The sequence below is a fragment of the Saccopteryx bilineata genome, chromosome 11 (assembly GCF_036850765.1).
Source record: "Saccopteryx bilineata isolate mSacBil1 chromosome 11, mSacBil1_pri_phased_curated, whole genome shotgun sequence".
NCBI classification, from domain to species: Eukaryota; Metazoa; Chordata; class Mammalia; order Chiroptera; family Emballonuridae; genus Saccopteryx; species Saccopteryx bilineata.
Window position 1 is genome coordinate 50,765,992 of NC_089500.1, and position 13,510 is coordinate 50,779,501.

The 13,510-nt window shown below is 35.8% G+C and overlaps 1 protein-coding gene across 1 annotated transcript in view; it reads left to right on the plus strand.

The window, feature by feature from the left end:
* Positions 1-13,510, plus strand: part of SMCHD1 (structural maintenance of chromosomes flexible hinge domain containing 1) — a 176,891-nt gene that overhangs the window by 91,536 nt on the left and 71,845 nt on the right. The window contains exons 23-25 of the mRNA XM_066246162.1: positions 1,762-1,901; positions 3,232-3,366; positions 4,985-5,212. Coding sequence (XP_066102259.1) covers positions 1,762-1,901; positions 3,232-3,366; positions 4,985-5,212 — 503 coding nt within the window. The remainder of the gene's footprint in view (positions 1-1,761; positions 1,902-3,231; positions 3,367-4,984; positions 5,213-13,510) is intronic.

A 13,510-nucleotide genomic window follows, 5' to 3' on the forward strand; every position in this document is an offset into this window, starting at 1 on the left:
GCTTATATTAGAACTGAATCAGACCCTTGCCTTTTCTAACTGTATTTTATATTTTAAGAAAAGTTTCTCATATTTATGTTGTTAATTTGATAATGACATACTAATTTGACAATTAAGTTACATTAAAGCAGCAGTTATCAACCTGTGGGTCACCGCTGCATTAAAGTTACACATGGCATAAATTCTGGCTAATTTGAGAGGCTGTCTATTTTAGAGATTTAAAGAGTACATTCTAGACTCAGCCCTTTTGGGTTTGAATCACTTATTAGCTAGGTAAACTTGTTTTATGTGTCTTCATGTGTAAAATGAGAATATTTATTTTTAGAGCTGTGAAGATTAAATAAAATAATATAGGCAACCCTCACTTTGCATAGTTCTGTGGTAACTGAATGGAGGACACAGTTCCAGTGTGCATGAGTTCTCATTAACACAGTAGTGCTCAAAGTGAGAACTGCATGCTTGTAAAATGCCTAGAATGGTGCCTGGGATGTAAGTTTTAGCTCTGGTATTAACAATAACATGATTATTATATCTTTATCCATATATGACCTTTCGTACTGGTTTTTTTTTTTGTACTGGTTTTAAGTGAAAAAGAACTTAGTAGCTATTTGATTTATTTTTACAAAATTTCGAGAGATTTTCCTTAAGCATGAGTTGTTAGAAATGTAAAAATTGTCACATTAGTACAAGTATAATTTTTTTAAAAGCATCGCATATTAATAAACACTTATAATGCTTTTATTTTAGAAGTTAACTGAAAGTATGGATTGGAGTAGTAAAATTCTAAGTAATCAGATAGTTCTCACATTTTTTTGGAATTTAAGAGTGAAAGTGGTAAGGAAGGAAGTAGCACAGTATAGTGATAGTGGTCAACAGGTTTCAAGTTACAAACCAGACCTTAAAGCTGAGTCTCCTACTCACTAGCCATTTGAACTGGGTAAGATACTTAATCTCTCTGGATCTCAGTTTCCTTATCTATAAAATGGGGATAATAATGTTACCTTTTTTATTAAGATCACTGTGAGGATTATATGAAAATAGTACTTAATTAAAACTTAACATGTTGCCTGGCATATAGTAAAAAATAAATATTAAATAATACTATAAAATAAAATAGGTGTTTCTAGTAACTGTTCTTCGTAAACTTGTATTTACCAGTATGTAGCATAAATTGAATTTTAAAGTACCAATGTTTATAGAGCTCATCAAGTCATCTTAGCTACAAAAGTGTAACCCTCTTTTTATCAATCGTAGAGGAAGCTTGTGTTGTAATTTGCTTATGACAAGCAAAGTAGTGGGTAGTCTACAAATTATCTGGCTATTTCGTTACATGCACGAATCCTTTGAACATTATCATCTAAAACAGGCGTGTAGTTACATATGCCTGAGAAATCAGTCATTGAATAAAATTAAATAAAAAAGTTTAATAAACTTTTAGTTTTCTTAAATACTTTTTCTCCCAGGGTCTTTTTAAAGAATTTTCATGTATAGGTGACTTCTAGCATGAGTTATCACTGTCATAGCTTAAAACTAAGCCTAGACATCACACATTTTTATATAAATGAGGCAATTCTGGTCATAGTAGATTCCATGCATTTGGAGGATAGAAATGTTAAAACATGGATATTGCTTAGAACTTTCTTTCTCAACATTATTTTTAAAATATTAATACCTGAAATGTTAAAAATTATTTGTTTTGATATTTCAATATTTCAGTCTTAGAAACTTGAATCTGTATTTCATTATATAATTTTCTTGTAGGTCTCCCTCATCGATTGAAAGTGAAACCTGATTCAGAAATTTTAGTTATAGAAAATGGAACAGCTTTCCCATTTCAGGTAGAAGTTTTGGATGAATCAGGCAATATAACAGCACAACCAAAATTGATTGTTCAGTGTAAGGTAAGCTATTGTAAGATAAAGAATATGTAGATTTTATTTTGATTCCCATAATAGTAATGGGAATGAATACATATTTTAACTGCTTTATCGTAAGCCTTGTGTAGTATCTAGGCCTTTAATGATTATTCCATGGAGAAATTTGTGGGCTGTCTCACTGCCAATAGTTTTCAGGATTCCTAAGGCAATAAAGATGCCAGCTATGCCAAGTTTCATAAAGAAATTTATGAGCCTGTCTAGTGGTGGCTTAGTGGATTGAGTATCAGCCTGGGACACTGAAGTTCCAAGTTTGAAGCCCCAAGATTGCCAGCCTGAGCACAGGGTTGCTGGCTTGAACACAGGAACTGATGTGAGCTGAGAGTTCACTGGTTTGAGCTCAAGGTTGCTGGCTTTAGCAAGGGGTCACTGGCTCAGCTTGAGCCCCCCCCCCCCCAGTCAAGGCAAGTATGAAAAGTAATTTGTGAACAACTAAAAATGACACACTGAGTTGTTGCTTTTCATCTCTTTCCCTTGCTCGCTCTATCATTCTCTCTTAAAAAAAAAAAAAAAGATTTATGACTTAAAAGAGTTCTCCCCTGGCCCTGACTGGTTGGATCATCTTCCTGGCGTGTGGAAGTTCTGGGTTTGATTCCTGGTCAGAGCATACACGAGAGGCCACCATCTGCTTCTCCCTTCCCTCCCCTTCTCTCTTGGTCTCTTTTTCCTTCCTGCAGCCATGGCTCGATTGGTTCTAGCGCATTGGTCCTGGGCCAATTGGAGTCACTGAGCGTAACTCCAGCAAGCCTCCACCGCAGGTGCTAAAAACAGCTCAGTTGCTAGTGGCCGCAAATGAGCAGAGCTTTGGCCCCAGATGGGATTGCTAGGTGGATCTTGGTCGGGACGCATGAAGGAGTCTATCTCCCCTTCTTTCACTTATAAAATATATTTCTTCCCTCTCCTTCTTTGGTTCATTTACCTCATTTCAGGTGAAATGTTTAATTTATGAATAGAATAATGGAAATATCCTTCAGGATTGAGGATGGATGGATAAATGAAGATGACTAAAAGACCACAAAAAGGAAAGGAAAGGAAAACCCAAATAGTTTGTAAAGTAAAAAGAAAAGAGGAATAATGGTTGAGGAAGTCAGATATCTTCCAAAACAGATAAAATTTACTTAAGAGTGTAGAAAATTAACATTTTATTCAGAAATTTCCTGGAATATTAGTGAATTCTTCTTAGAATTTTCTAATTTATAGTCAGAAACAGCTGTAGTGAAGTACTTGACAATTTAAATAATTGTTTAATAATCAGTTAGAGTTATTGAGGTCTTAAATTATTCTTTGTTTCTAATAGTTTTTAGGTGCTCCTAATCTTCCACTCTACACTGTGGATTGCAGTAGTACTGGAACGAGTATTTTATCAGGATCTGCAATTCAAGTTCAGAACATTAAAAAAGACCAGATGCTTAAAGCGAAAATTGAAATACCTGTAAGTTGTTATTCATTGGTATTATATTGAGTCTTCATGCAAATATTCTTTAAGAGCTTTACAATAAATTTTCTAAAGTTGTTTGACTTAAAAATGAGATATTGACAGTTCTTTTAGCCAAAGGGGAAAAAAAGGCAGCATGGAGTGGTATAGTGAGTAATTCAACACTTTATATCAAATATTAGTAATTTTCTTGACCAAATCTTTTACATTATTGTAGCATTATTGATTTACACATTTCTAAAGTTAATTTTTTATATAAAAATGTGACATTTATGTGTCAATTTTATTTTTTATAATTTACACTTGTTTTTTTCCACTGTAGTAGTAAACTACTACTGAAGGACTATAAGCACTTAATTTTATATATAATTTAAAAAAACAAACAATGGTTGTTAATTAGTATTTTCATGTAAAGTGATTTCTATATTAATGTGCCAGTAGGATATTTTTTATTGGGTGTACATCATGACTGAAGATGAAGCCAGCCTGATATAAGCAATTGATCCCCTAAGGTTGCTGAATGAGATAACAAGTAAATTACTTAAATGGATGTTTTTATAATTGATACGGTAGATGATGAATAACCGAAGTCCAGTTGATTGATGTTTTCCTATTAATTATATATCAGATAACATAAAGGGATAAAGAGAGCTTTTGTTTATTTTTTAATTAAAATGAGATGACTGACTTATATTCTAATTATTTTCTTTTCAAGCTAGTTGTATTTGATAACCTTCAAATATTTGTTATGCATTTTCTCTTTTCAATAATATGGCAAACGTATTTTGAGTGTACTACTGTGCAAAAGATCAGAAGATTCAAGGAGAAATGATTTGGATTTAGGGAGAAGTCTGGGCCTAAAATCAATTTATACACCTTAATCCAGCTCATCTTTACTGACCTGTGGAAAACTGATGTGCCCATAATAAATTATAAATATGCCAACTCAGTCTTCTGGATGTGTAGAGTCCTTATTTAGTTATAAGCAAACTTGTCCATCTTGCCCCAATGTATAGTGAATTGAAAAAGCACTAGTGTAACCTAATATCATTAAATAAAATAAACTTTACGGCAGTTATTTGTCCTTGATTTTATGGAAAGGTTTTAATTTCTTACATCTTTATTTTTATTAATGAATGTTAGCCCCCAAATTCATGCAGCACTTTTAAGTAAATTTACAAATAAGTGGAATGGAATTCTTTTAAGTCCAAACATGCTAGTTTTTGGTTTTAAGAAAGTGGCCATGGCCCTGGCTGGTTTTCTCAGTGGATAGAGCGTCAGCCTGGGGTATGGACGTCCCGGGCTTGATTCCCAGTCAGGGCACACAGGAGAAACGACCATCTGCTTTTCTCCCCTTTCTCTCCCTCTTCCCCTTCCACAGCCAGTGGCTCCATTGGTTCAAGTGTTGGCCCCAGGTGCTTAGGATGGCTTAGTTGGTCTGAGCTCCTCAGTCATACTCTCAATTACAAAACCTGTGAATGTTAACAATATGTGAGATTATCTTCCATAACATTGGAATAAATTTTTAAGCAGTGTAATAAAACATACACCATTAAAGCCAAAAACTGTTTTCAGAAAGTACAATGTCACTCTGTATTTGTTTTCCTCTTCCTAGAGTTGTAAAGATGTGGCACCTGTGGAGAAAACTATTAAGTTGCTTCCCAGTAGCCATGTTGCAAGATTACAGATATTCAGTGTGGATGGACAAAAGGCAATCCAGATCAAACATCAGGATGAGGTTAATTGGATAGCAGGCGATGTTATGCATAATCTTATTTTTCAAATGTATGATGAAGGAGAAAGAGAAATCCATGTAACATCAGCATTAGCAGAGAAAATTAAAGTAAGTATCTCAAACAGATTGGTTATTTTTTAAAATGTTGTTTAGTTTATGCTTGGAAGACTCTGAAGAAGAAATTTAGTAGGGAGCCTCTAAGAAGAATATTATCACAGAGAAATAATACTATTATTTAAATTTTCAGGCTAAATTAGAATTTTTTTTCTGTGTACTAGATTGAAACATGCATAATTCATGTGTAGCAAATAATTTTGACACTGAAATTCTAGTCTCTGGCATTTTGTTTAGTTGTCACTACCTGACCAGCTGTATCCACTATCAAGATTACCACCTTAGCAAAGCAGTCTGTGGCTATTCAGCAGGCACTAAAGGTTCTTAGTAGCTTTAGGTGGGTCTCAAAAACCTGCTGTCATTTGAATGTATTGTTGGTATCTAGATAGGGTGAATCTACAGTATATATTGAAACTTAACCATCTAATTTAACAGAACCAAATCAAAATGGTTATAGTATTAAATAAAGTAGATAGCTCTAGCATTCTTCTTAATGGTTGATTGAAAGAGCAGTGGAAAATCTATGCTTAGTTTTTTTTTGTTTTTTTTCTGTTTATTTTTTAATTGAATTTGATTGGGGTGACACTGGTAACATAATCATACAGGTTTCAGGTGCCCAATTCTACAACACATCTACACCATATTGTGTGTGTTCACCCCCCGCCAAGTCAAGTCTTCATCCATTACCATTTATCCCCCTTATATCCTCTTCCACCTGCTGTCCCCCGCAATCAACACTGTTGTTTGTGTCCATGAATTTTCCATTATTTTTTGTCCTTTATCGCTCTATCCCTACATCTTTCTCATCCGACCTCCCCACCCCTCAACAGCTGTCAGCCTGCTCTCTATGTAAAAGTCTATTTCTATTTTGCTTGTTCATTCTGTTCATTAGATTCTATGTATCAGTGAAATCATGTAGTACTTATCTTTTTCTGACTGGCTTATTTCACTTAACATAATGCTTTCCAGGTTCTTTCACGTTGTTTCAGAAGGTAAGATTTCCTTCTTTCTTATGGCTGAGTAATATTCCATTGTGTAAATATACCCTAGTGTTTATTTTATCCACTCATCTACTAATGGGCATTTGGGCTGTTTCCAGATCTAGGTTATTGTAAATAACATTGCATCAAACATAAGGATGCATATATTCTTTTGAATTACTGTTTTGGGATTCTTAGGATAAATTCCAGAATTAGAATTGCTGGGTCAAAAAGCAGTTTAATTTTTAATTTTTTTTTACAGAGAGAGAGTCAGATAGAGGGATAGATAGGGACAGACAGGAATGGAGAGAGAAGAGAAGCATCAATCATCAGTTTTTCTTGTGACACTTTAGTTGTTCAGTGATTGCTTTCTCACATGTGCCTTGACTGTGGGGCTACAGCAGACTGAGTAACCCCTTGCTCAAGCCAGCGACCTTGGGTCCAAGCTGGTGAGCTTTTGCTCAAACCAGATGAGCCCGTGCTCAAACTGGTGACCTCGGGGTCTCGAACCTGGGTCCTCGGCATCCCAGTCCTACGCTCTAGCCACTGTGCCACCGCCTGGTCAGGCTAATTTTTAATTTTTTGGGATAACTTCATACTGCTTTCCACAGTGGCTGTACCAATCTGCATTCCCACCAACACTGCACAAGGGTTTCATTTTCTTCACACCGTAATCAGCACTTGTTGTTTAATTTTATTGATGATAAAATAGGACATCATTCTGACAGGAATAGGTGATATCTCATTGTAGTTCTAATTCGCCTTTGTCTAATATTTAAGTCTTTAATCCATTTTGAGTTTATTCTTATGTATGGTGTAAGAAGGTCTTCTAGTTTCTTTCTTTTTTTTTTTGTATGTACCTATCCGATTTTTACACCATTCATTGAAGAGATTGTCTTCCTCCATTGTATACTCTTGCCTCCTTTGTCAAATGTTAATTGATCATATAGGTGTGGGTTTATTTCTGGGCTCTCAGTTCTGTTCCATTGATGTATATGTCTACTTTTATGCCAAAACCATGCTGTTTTGGTCATTATGACCTTGTAGTACAGTTTGATCTCAGGTGGCATAATTCCTCCAACTTTGTTCTTTCTCAAAATTGCTATAGCTATTTGGGGTCTTTTGTGGTTCCATATAAATTTTTGGGTCCTGGCCAGTGGAGCAGTGGATAGAGCAACAGCCCAAGAGCATTGAGGTTGCTGGTTCGATCCTAGGGTTGCTGGCTCAACACTGAGGTCACCAGTTCAAGCTGCAGTCAGGGTACAAATGAGAAATGGTCAATGGCACAAATAAGTGGAACAATGCTTCTCTCTCTCTCTCTCTCTCTCTCTCTCTCCCCCCCCCCTTCCCTTCACCCTCTCCCTCACCCCTTCCTCTCTCAAAAAAATTTTTGGGGGAATATTTATTCTAGTTCTGTGAAATGCACCATTGTTATCTTGATAGGAATTGCATTGAATCTATAGATTGCTTTGAATAATATGGAAATTTTAATGGTATTAGTTCTTCCTATCCATAACATGATATATGCTTATACTTGTTTGTATATTTTTCAATTTCTTTCATCAGTGTCTTATAATTTTCTGAATGCAGGTCTTTTACATCCTTGGTTAAATTTATTCCTAGTTATTTTATTCTTTTTGACTCAGTTGTGAATGGTACTATTTTTTTGGTTTCCCTTTCCGATGGATCATTATTGGTACAAAAAATACTACTGATTTCTGGATATTCTGTGTCTTGCTACTTTACTGAATTCATTTATTAGATCTAGTAGGTTTTTGGTGGAATCTTTAGTGTTCTCTATACACAGTATCATGCCATTTGCAAATAATGATAGTTTTACTTCTTCCTTTTTAATTTGGATGCCTTTTATTTTTTCTTGTCTGATTGCTGTAGCTAGGACTTCTACTACTACATTGAATAAGAGTGGTGATAGGAGACATCCCTATGTTTTTCCTTATCTTAAGGGAAATGCTTGTAGTTTTTGCCCATTGAGTATATTGGCTGTGGGTTTGTCGTATATGGCCGTTATTGTGTTGAGGTATGTTCCCTCTGTTCCCAGTTTGCTGAGAATTTTTAACATAAATGGGTGCTGAATTTTATCAAATGCTTTTTCTGCATCTATTGGTATGATCATGTGATTTTTTTTTTTTTTTAGCCTTCATTTTGTTTGTGTGGTATATCACATTTATTGATTTGTGGGTATTGTACCAACCTTGTATCCCCAGAATAAATCCCATTTGATAGTGGTGTATGACCTCCTTAATGTATTGCTGGATCTGGCTTGCTAATATTTGTTGAGGATTTTAGCAGCTATGTTCATCAGGGTTACTGGCCTATAATTTCCTGTCTTCATAGTATCTTTTTTGTCTTTTTAAGAGAGAGGATAGAAAGAAAAGGGAAAGGAATAGGAAGCATCAACTTACAGTAGTTGCTTCTTGTATATGCCTTCACCAGGCAAGACTGGGGTTTCAAACCAGTGACCTCAGCATTCCAGGTTGATGCTTTATCCACTGCACCACCACAGGTCAGGCTATTTCTTTGTAGTATCTTTATCCGGATTTGGAACTAGGATAATGCTGGCTTTGTAAAATGAGCTTGTGAGTCTTCTGTCCTCTTGAATTTTTTTGGAATAGTTTGAGAATAGTAGTTAATTCTTCTTTAAATGTTTGGTAAAATTTACCATCCTTTCTACAACTTTTGTTTGTTGAGAGTCTTTTGATTAGCACTTCAGTTTCACTGGCATGATACGGGGGGAGGGGGGTCGGGTCCTTGGGTTACGACACAGTTTCGTTCCTATGACAGAGCCGTAACACAATTTTTGGTGTAAGTCGAAACTCATCCAACCTAAGGCACTTACCTATCCTAAGATAGTTGTAAAATCATAACCTAGATCATAAAAACACAACTAAGCCACAGGAAAAGGAAAAGGACATAAATATACTGTACTATACACTGTACTATAGTAACAGAAAAAAATGACCAAAACTTAGTTTAAAAAAATTCCTTGCCTTTATTCTTGTCGTTGGCTTGCACAGTGGGAGGGGCATTGCAAGGTGAGAGAGAGTGTCCTATGGGGAGGAGGAAGCTGGAGAGACAGGAGAACCTGCACAAGGTGCTGGAGATACTGGGTCGGGTGAATCAGGGTTGCCTAAGGAACACGCAGGAGACGCTGGGTGAGTCTACCTCTACCACAGATGTTTTCATCTCGAGAAGCAGCTGACGTAGAAGGTATAGGATCTTTTGCAGGCCTCTTGACGTTCTTAAAGAATTGTTTCAGGCTAGTCTGGAAGGTTAATGACTTCTTCTCTTCCAAAATCTGCCTGTAGCATTGCAAGGTATCCAACAGCTTTGTATACCTTGCTGAATCAGTCATCGCCAAGGTCCTCAACCTGAAATTTTTCCAACCCATCCTCTACCATAGAAAAACCTTCTGCCAAACCCTTAGTAGTAAATCTCTTGGGTTCTGGGGTTTCTATCTCTTCTCTTCAATCAGTTGTTTCTCCAGCTGAATGAGATCCTCAACAGACCACTCCTCTCCATGGGATTGAGCGTTTGAAACTTTGTATGTCAAGTCTGTCCTGACCTAAGGACCCCCTGTATGTCTATTGATATTCTCTGATTCTTCCTGATTCGAGTTTGGAAGAATGTATATTTCTAGGAGTTTATCTATTTCATCCAGATTTATTGTCATATAGTTGTTTGTAATATTTTCTTACAATTATTTGTATTTCTTTGGTGTCTATTGTTCTCTTTTCTGTTTTGATTTTTTTGGGTCCTCTTTTTTTTTTTTGATGAGTCTGATTCAAGTTTTGTTGATCTTGTTTATCTTTTCAAAGAACCAACTCTTGGTTTCATTGATCTTTTGATTTTTTTTTTTTTTTTTTTTTTTTTTTTTTTTTTTTTTTTAGTTTTCATTTCATTTATTTTTGTTGTGCTCTTTATTATTTCCTTCCTTCTACTCACTTTGGGCTCGGCTCTGTTGTTTTTCAGGTTCCTTTAAGTGTAAAGTTAGGTTGTTCATTTGATATTTTTCTTGTTTCTTGAGGTAGACCTGTAATGCTATGAATTTCCCTCTTAGGACTGTTTTTGCAGTGTTCAGTAGGTTTTGGGTCATTGTGTTCTTGTTTTCATTTGTTTCAAGGTATCTTTTGATTTCTTCCTTGATCTCGTTATTAACCCATTTATTGTTTAGTAACATGTTATTTAGCCTTCATATCTTTATGTGCTTTTTGGTTTTTTTCTTGTGATTGATTTCTGGTTTCACGCCGTTATGGTCAGAGAAGATCCTTGATATGATTTCAATCTTCTTATATTTATGTAGACTTGTTTTGTATCTTAACATGTAGTTTGTCCTAGAAAATGAACCATGGGTACTTGAAAAGAATATATATTCTGCTGCTTTGAGGTGAAATTCTCTGAAGGTATAAAGTAAATCCAGCTGATCCTAATGTGTCTTTTAAGACTGCTCTTTCTTTGTTGCTTTTTTTCTCTTTCTGGAAGATCTACCTATTGATGTCAGTAGGGTATTAAAATCCCCTACTATAGCTGTATTACTATCAGTTTCTTTTTTTTATATCCATCAAGATTTGCTTTTCATATTTAGGTGCTCCCACATTGGGTATGTGCATGTTTATAAGGGTTATTTATATCTTGTTGGATTGCCCCCTTTATCATTATGTAGTATCCTTCTTTTATGCTTAATTCTTTAAAAGTATAATCAATTCTGCTATGATGAAATACTTAAATTTCTAAAAATCATTGTCTATGTAAAATGGTGCAGTAAAAATCAAAGGGTTTATACGTAAAATGGAAATTAGAAGCATAATACTCAAACCTCATCAGTCACCTATTGAAAAAATAACATAGGAAACTAATAGAATAGTACCAAAAACAGTAATACATATTAAATGATTAAGAAGTTCTTGAGCCTTATAAATATATGTCAGTTTACTTGTGAAAGTGGGTTCAGGAAGGTTTGCAACTTGTGATCTACTATGCAGTGGTAGAAACTCCACTATATGTGGACATGTGGCTCAGTACACATGATTATCTGAGGTGGTTGGTAGGTGTTTGAGGTGTGTTGTCGTGTACATTCCTACATGGGGTGGTTCACCTGGGTACAGTTTTCTGTGTTCAACTATTCTAAAGTAAAATTTGTTTTATACTCAAAATTTTTCCTGTTATTTTAATTGTGTTAGAACAAATTTGCATTTTCAAACTAAGCATTATAGCAGAATAAACTGTACTTTTCCCTTTGACATTCATAGGAAGAAACACTTAAAGTCTTGTGTGAGAAATTAATTTTTCAAAACTTCTGGCTTCTTTAAGGCAGTGGAGATAAACATCCCTTCATCTCTGGAAAGCCAATATTTGTGGACCCTTATGTTAGGGATCCCAATTAACTAAATATTTGGACAGTTGTTGTGGGGCAGGATACAAAACTTACTTTTTTATACTGTCATATTTCATAGTTATCTTGAGTTTCCAAAAATAGGATCTGATATTTTAAAAGAATTGTTTAACCAGGGGTTTAACTGACCTATTCTAAAATCTTATTTGGAATAACCCTTGCTCCAGCCAGTTTTATGTTTTCCCTCACTAATGAAGAAAGGGAGGATTGAGAGAGAAATAATCCTGAAAGAGAGAGAAGCACAAGTCATTTTTATCTGTATCAGCAGATTTGAAAGTGAGTAGTTTAACAGTGGTACCAGGAACCTGACTTCTAAACTGGTTCCATGTTCTAGTTCTCTATTTCTTTTTATCTTTAAGTGAGTGGAGGGGAGATAGACAGACTCCATCGTGCAACCCGACCTGGATCCACCTGGCAACCCTTGTTTGGGGCCAATTTTTGACTCAGCTGAGCACCTAATGCTGACACTTGGACCGATCAAGCTGTCCTCAGAGCCTGGGGCCAATGTTCAAACCATTCGAGCCATTGGCTGTGGGAGAAGAGGGAGGAAGAGAGAAGCAGATGGTCATTTCTCTGTTATGCCCTGACTGGAAACCAGTCCTGGGTCATCCATATGCTAGGCTGACTGAGCCAACCAGCCAGGACCATGTTCTATTTCTTATTGAGGTTAAGAAGATACATTGACCAGAGAGCTTCTTTCTGTATGTAACTTTCTTTTTGCCATTCTTGGAGCTTGTGGCCCATATTTGAAACATTTTGCCTCAAATCTACTACTTGCATATTTCTTAGGTTTCAAAGATTTTAAAACATGCATTTCTTTATTGATAATAAAAGATATTAAATACTATTATTTTATTAAATGTGTAGTCTTTAAGGTGGTTTTTATAGTGTTTAGGGAATTCTTCAGAGTCAACCCAAACTGAACTAGGAATTATGTGAAGAGATAGTACAGCCTTTTGTGTAACTCCTGCTTGTTTCTTCCATCATTTTGAGAAGAATAAATTACATTAAAGAATAAATGAGAGAAAAAAAAAAAAAAGAATAAATGAGAGCCTGACCAAGCGATGGCACAGCAGCTAGAGTGTTAGTCTAAGATGCAGAGGACCCAGATTTGAAACTTCGAGGTCGCTGGCTTGAGCACAGGCTCACCAACTTGAGCATGGGATCATATATATGACCAATGGTTGCTAGCTTGAGCAAGGAGTCACTGGCTTGGTTGTAGCCCCCCAGTCAAGGCATATATGATAAAGCAATCAACAACTAAGGTGCTGCAACAAAGAGTTGATGCTTCTCATCTCTCTCCCTTCCTCTCTGTCACTATCTGTCCCTCTCTTTGTCTTTCTCACTAAAAATAAATAAATAAATAAAATAAAAGATTATTTAAAAAGATAAAAAAGGACCCTGGCCGGTTGACTCAGTGCATAGAGTGTTGGCCTGGTGTGCAGACATCCCAGGTTTGATCCATGGTCAGGGCACAAATGAGAAGCAACTAACTGCTTCTCCTCCCTCTCCCCCCTTTTCTCTCTTTTCCCCCTCTCACAACCAGTGGCTCAATTTGTTTGATTGTTGGCCCTAGTCGCTGAGGATAGCTCGGTTGATTTGAGCATCGGCCCTAGACAGGTAGGGGTTGCCGGATGGATCCCTGTTGGAGTGCATGTAGAAGTCTGTCTCGCTATCTCCCTCCTCTCACTTAAAAAAAAAATCAGAACAGCATAAACTAGAATGAAGATATTAGAATATCAATAGTTTAAGAATCACAACTGTCAAAGGCTAAAAGCTGAGTATGAACACAATATGATATACAGAGATATGTTGTAGAATTGGGCACCTGAAACCTATAGAATTATATTAAATGTGTCACCCTAATAAATTCAATAAAAGAAATTTAAGTAGAAAAGACTT